This window comes from Akebia trifoliata, unplaced genomic scaffold (genome assembly GCF_017979445.1).
Source record: "Akebia trifoliata isolate Shusen 1 unplaced genomic scaffold, ASM1797944v1 Contig00295, whole genome shotgun sequence".
In the NCBI taxonomy this organism is placed as follows: domain Eukaryota; kingdom Viridiplantae; phylum Streptophyta; class Magnoliopsida; order Ranunculales; family Lardizabalaceae; genus Akebia; species Akebia trifoliata.
The window spans coordinates 71,811-78,378 of NW_028236943.1; the positions used below are offsets into that span (position 1 = coordinate 71,811).

The window sequence follows — 6,568 nt, forward strand, 5'->3', positions numbered from 1 at the left end:
GTTCAGATGTAGCTGTAAGAGCTACTTCTTCTTCTTCCTTTACAAACGATGCTTCAGCATCCCATTCATCTTCAATTTTCTCTTTAGAACTGGAAGTAGCAGCATTACTTTCAGCATGTTTTTTCTTAGACCAACAGTCTTTCGCCATGTGGCCCTTCTTCCCGCAGTTGTAGCAATCGCCTTCGAACCTTCTACTATTACCGTGATTCTTTGAAGCTCCCCCTGGACGAGAGCCTCCCTCTCTTTGATGACCTCTTATCTTGTCACCATTCGTTTTAGATCCACCTCTGACGTACTACTTGAAGCTACCTTTACTTTTGCTTGTGTAAAGTGCTTCTTCCTTATCCTTCAACAAGACTCCTCCCATTTGCTTAGCCAAAGCTTCTTGACCAACAAGCAAATTTTCGAACTCAACAAGTGATGGTTGTGTCGGCCATCCTTGTACTGCAGCAATAAAGCCTCGGTATTCGGGTCGCAAACCATGGATAATTATTCTTTTTATCTTGGTTTCTCCAATAGCAGCATTCGGATCTAACTTTGAAATTTCACGGCATATCGACTTCATCTTATGAAAGTATTGGGCGATCGTCATATCACGTTGCGCCATTGATAGCAACTCGTTCTCGAGAAGTTGTAATTTTATATCGTTCTTCTTTGAAAAGAGTGTAGCGAAGGTATCCCATGCTTCTTTCGGTGTTTTGGCATCTCGAATGTGCTCTAACATTTCTTCTTCAATTGTAGTCTTTAAAGCAAACATCGCCTTGCCTGCTTTAATCTTCCATTTTCTCAAGATGCCATTGGCATCTTCTGTTGTCGGTTGTGTAACTTCACTACCACCGATAATCTCCGAAAGGTCTTGACCTTGTAGGTAAGACTCCATGCATGTTGCCCACGTGTTGTAGTTTTGGTTATTGAGCTTCTTGATTCCTCCAACTACTTGAAGGTCACCCATCGTGCTGACAGAGCTTCGACTGAACGGAACAAACTTGACTAACGATCTTGTAGAGTAGTAAACTCCTCACGACTCAAGATAACTCCACCAAAATCGATCCTTGGCAACCTGACTCTGATACCAATTGTTGAGGAAAAAATCTAGAGTACTCGACTCTAAATGCACAAATGTTGGATATAAACAAGTAAACAATTGACTTGTACTATACCCTCAATAAAGATATCACTCACAAGTTGAAGAAGAAAATAACACTCTATTAAGAAAAACACACTTTTACAAACACTCACACTTTTTACAACCTCTCAAGACCTCTTACTCACAACTTATTTTTCAACTTGTTTCTAACTACTTGATTACAAAATGAGAGGACTCACCCCTATTTATACTAGTGGCACCTCCTTAACTAATGGTTAGGATTGTGCCAACACATTCTTAATCTAGTGGTTACAATTTTGTCATCTAGAACTTTCTAAAAATATCTATTAGTCTAGAGTTTTCTACCAAAATATCTATAATTCTAGAATCTTCTATTTTTCTCTTATCTAAAGACATCTAGAGTTTTCTCTAGGAAGATTCTAGAAATTGGGCTATAAATAACTATTGGGCTTGGACAATAAATGTGGGCTTTTCCTAATTTGGGTTGGTGTTGAATTTTAACAGTGTTCCAAATCTGAATTAGCGAGTTTGATTCTTTCTAATATATCCAAATAAAAAAAGGGTTGTATGTGGGTTATTGTCCCTTAACTTAAGTTAGATCCGGGTCGGATACAGATCCATCTCTATATCCACTTAGATTCAAATGATATATTACTTTGAAAATTGTATATATTTTTTTAAAGATATATATCTTCAACCAACAAGTGTTGGGCATAATGGCCAAGACTTTCATCCGAAAAGGAAAGGTCTTGAGTTAAAGCCCCCTTTTGGCCACTTTTAGAGATTTTTCTTAAAATAAATTGATACACGTGTGTGTGAGAGGTGGTTTAAAAGTATCTGACTTGTTTGACCCAAAACAATTAATTCAATTGGGTGGGATCCATACACGACGAACCCTACCCATTTTAAGCCTTAGGGTTATCGTTACTATTAGGAAGGTAGTTCAATTTTGTAGCTTATTTAAAGAGGTATTGTCTCACAAATTTTAAAGATTTATCTATAATTATTTAGAACAATTCTAATGCACAAGGGTTTGGGCTCTATAACCTCTCCCAACTGTTATTTTATATAGCCAGAATCCTTTGATAGCATTTCAATATACTCAAGTTCTGATTCTCTAATTTGGAATATTTTAGAGAGAGAGAAATTGAGAGACCCACAAGAAGATGGTAAGTTTCTCTCTCTCTATTTGTTGGTGGTAAAAAATGATAGTAGTTGGGAAATATTTTATTAAAACGAAATTTGTGAAAAGTCATTTTGGTTAATACGGTTGGAGTGAAGACCCCCCTTGAATAGGCAAAACCATTCTCCACGGTAAAATGCCTAGCAAATATTCCCAATAGATATGCCTATTTGCGTTGGAATTGTTCTTCGTATTATATTGAGTAATTATTTTTTTACTTTCCCACGTGTCATTCTCAAAATACTCTCCTGACGTTTGTATGTGATAGAAACATGAATTTCTTGCCTCAGGATACACAACCAGGTTAGGAGATTATTTTGAGTATACCACATGGGGAGTATACCACATGGGGGAGTCCGTTACCACGACTCTTATTTTGATGAGCAGTTGTGTATCTCGAGGAAAAGATCTATGGCTCCGAATCCCTACCACGTCAACAGAGTATTGAAAGAGTGAACACTTTCTAGTTGAGAAACCGCCACTCTGTTTTTATCTCAGGATTCTACCAGTGGCTGTCGTTGAAAGATGATATAGCGACGTATAAAGGTTGTGGCCGTCGCTGAAACATGCATTACTATTTGTTTCTTTCCCGATTGTAGAAATCTAGACTCACCATCGACCCTCTTATCAAATATCAATTGCTTCTTAAAAAATCCTAATCTATCAAACAATTTCTTCAATTTGAAGCACACCCACAAAAGTGATTTTTAAACAGATTCTTGCTACACTAGACTTACACCACAGTTGCTTTCGAAGGAGGATTGGAGTTCTGCCAAGAGGTTTTAAGGAAATCTACGCAGAGGTTTCGTTCTTGGGTTTAATCTCTACGTTTACTCTCTCTCTCTCTCTCTCTGTTTTTTTTTTTTTTAAATCATTTATAGAGAACTGATTTTTTTTTCTTTTTTCAAAATAAATATAAAATCAGCAATACATGGGGTTATTTTCTCAGTTCAATGGATGTTCTCACATCAATCGGAGAAAATCTTAATTGTTCAATGTTATTTTCAAAATAAATAACATAATATGGTGTTGCAGATAACATCAGAGAGTGTGCATTTCTATTTATTATTTTTTTGTTGATTTTAGTTTGGGTTAAAGAGGTTATGTTTTTAGAAAGAATTTAGTTTGAAAAATCTGCAATTCTATTTATTTATTTATTTATTTTTCTGATTTCGAAGTTTTTCCTTCATCTGTCTTTCCTTAAGACAAATGTGCACCAACCGTTTGTAAAAATTCCTAAGAGAGAGAGTGTGTGCAAATTTAGAAATATAAATAATAATAAATTTTGAGAGGGGTGATTATAAAAGCACCCACGAATTAATAAGGGGAACTCCCACCATAGCCAAATTATTTTGTCTTACATGAATTAAAAATTGAGCTGATTTTCGCTGATGTGAAGATCATGCTCATAAAAAAATCAGCCCATTCTGAAATTTCTACCCCAATTAAAACAAGTTCAAGGACCGTAAATCATATTTTTTTTAAAGCCAGTTTTGATGGAGTTAGAAGTTCCGGAATGGGTTGATTTTTTGAGGATGATTTACTCATCATAGAGATCATCCACACCAATAATCAGCTCATTCCAAAACTTTTAACCTACATGAGACAAAATAATTCAGCTATGAGTGGGTTGCCCTTAATTACCCTTTTGGGAGCCATTTCATCTACTTCTCCTACTTCATTATCATCATCAATTAACTAGGAAATAAATAAAAAGGTGGCAAATTTGGAGGAAATATTGTGTATTAGTGATTGGTTTGTGAAGTCAGCATCACTAGAAACAGACCCCACTCACACAAAAAACAGGATTTTTTAGAGAACTGTGTAGGTGTGTTTGATATTATGAACTGGTCAATGCTATCACGGTGACCCAATTTGTTTTAAGATTTGGGTTGCCAACAACAGCGAAGTTTTTTGTGAGCTTCGAATCTAACCCTTTCGGCATGATAATGCCTTATTCATTTATCTAAAAGATATCAGAAATCGTAAAATATCAGTTAAATTGATCATCTCCCACGAAATCAAGATCATGTACAAGGTGCAATTTTGCAAATAAATAAAAATGATTTTCAGTGGATGACACAAAATTTGTCAATGTCAGAACATCAATTAAACTGCTAACAAAGAAAAGACTTTAAAAAATAAGGTAGATTCTTCGAAGCCTGAACCCAAAATCCAGCACCTCCATAGTTCTTTCTCTTCCTCTGTTATATTCCCACAAATTCTATGAAAATTTTAATTCATACAATCATAATGTGAATTTATATTTTCATTTGAGTTGTGTCCAGAAGATTTTAACCAACACTTAAATTTAATGTTTGTGTATGCTGTGTTCAACTCATGGTGTATGGAGGAGAGTTTAACGTTCTTCTGCAGGTACTTGAGCACAAATTAATTCAAATAGTCCAATGTGGTTGAGTTTGTTCCTGCTTTTTCTTTGATTTGGAGTGGATTAAGATGTTATTTTGATTTTTGATTTTTTTCCCATTTTATGAGTTTGATAACAGTAAACCTACCACGTGATAACACCACAGAATATGCATACTTCCATTAGGAATCCATGATTTTGATTGAAGATTTTGCTTCTTCCAATAGTAAAATAGATATTCTTAATTTAGTCATTGCTCTTAGTTCTGATGGTCAGGAATTTCATTTGTGACTAGTTCTTTGAATGTTAGCTATTTTCTTGATTAAGAACTAGACAACTAGAGGACATACATTCCACGAACAAGCAATATTTATGGTATTAATGTTTGTCGAGGTTGGTTAAATCCCAAGTTCTAGAGCTTAGTCATAGAACATCAAAATGAGGATATCAAAGCTTGGAGAGGATGAAATCTGTTCTACAAGATTTAGGAATTTGGAGATCTCAATCAGAAACTAGGTTTGATTTTCGGGATATTAAGGAGACAAGTTTTACCTTGGTCTTGTTTCATCTACTCAATGTTCCTACATGACTTCTTTAAGTGAAGCTTTGATTTCATTGGCTTTCAACTGACTAAGACTTTAAACCATGCATGGACATTGATATCTTTCATTTGTTGGTAGCTCAAATGCTTTATCAATAGAACTCCCTTTATTATCTCACATTTCTTATATCGTGTTTTCTTATCCATAATAAATAATGACCCCTTACGTCTAAGTCAACTGAACTTATTTATATATAGGAACTTCTGTGCCTCATCACCTATTTCAGACATATTAGTTGCATACCATGATGTTTAGTTCTCATGTGGGACTAAGGTCAGGTTAACAAATTTTTTGTCTTATTTGTGATTAGGAGTAATTGTCTACAATTTATTATTGAATTGTCCCTTTTGTACAGTTTGGGAATGCATAATCTTTGGTACAATCAATAGTAGAAGTGATTATTTGCATTTTCGTAAAGTTTCAATAGAAAAAGTGATTTTCTCTGCTGAAGGAGGGTTTCCCTGTGAATTTTTCTAATCGCCCACCCTTTCTCAACCTCCGAGCAACCCCCTGGAAGAAGTTTCCTGCCCCCCCACCCATTTCCAATTTTTTTTTTTTTTTGGTCCTTCTAGAAAAATCACTATTTAAATCTTTGCTTTATCTGAGAAGCTTTGGATTTAAGGAAAATACCCCGTATTCGTATCTTTTGTAGCCAATACTAATCTTACATCCTTTACTGATTTGCTCGTGAATGGATTTTCAGAATCTAATGCCTTGCACAACCAAAGACCTTCATTCTCCAGAAGGTTTAGCCTTGAATCCCAGTTTCTTCTGAGCTTTCTTACCTCCACCCCTCTTTGATTCGTCACCCCCAACACTGCATAAACTCAAACCTCTTCGCTTCAACCTCTATTACCAAACCTGAACTACCTTTGCTGAAATTTATATCTCTGATTCAAAATCCGCTTAAATTATTTAGTGCAGAAAAAAAGTAATCTTCTTACACATCACCATTACCAAACTCAAAAGTGCTGTAATTAATGGCTTCTCATTGATGATAAGTCAGATGTTATAATCCCTTACTAGACAGTCCAAGAATCATTTCATTATTAATTTAGATTAACAATTAGAATAGTCCAACATATTTGTCAACTTGGTGATCTATAATAAAGATTCACAACATGGCTAACAAATTTTCTATTTTCGCATTCACATTGGTTAGGCAACTAACAATATGGCTGAGTTTAAAGATCTATTACAAGGATTGAGTTTAATCCCGTTGCGAGGTCCAAGTTTAAGGATAGATTCTAACTCTAAGTTGGTGGTGGAAGTGCTAAAAGGAAGGGGCTATCTTGGTTATTGGATCT

At 35.2% G+C, this 6,568-nt stretch overlaps 1 protein-coding gene across 1 annotated transcript; it reads right to left on the reverse strand.

Moving 5' to 3' along the window:
- Nucleotides 1–295: 295 nt before the first annotated feature.
- LOC147381697 (uncharacterized) lies at nucleotides 296–952 on the reverse strand. The gene has a single exon (XM_086430074.1). The coding sequence runs from the start codon at nucleotides 950–952 to the stop codon at nucleotides 296–298; it is 657 nt and encodes a 218-aa protein (XP_086286200.1).
- Nucleotides 953–6,568: the final 5,616 nt, after the last annotated feature.

Excerpts from the sequence above, each read along its gene's own strand:
- LOC147381697 (XM_086430074.1), bottom strand. The coding sequence starts at position 952 with ATGGGTGACCTTCAAGTAGTTGGAGGAATCAAGAAGCTCAATAACCAA.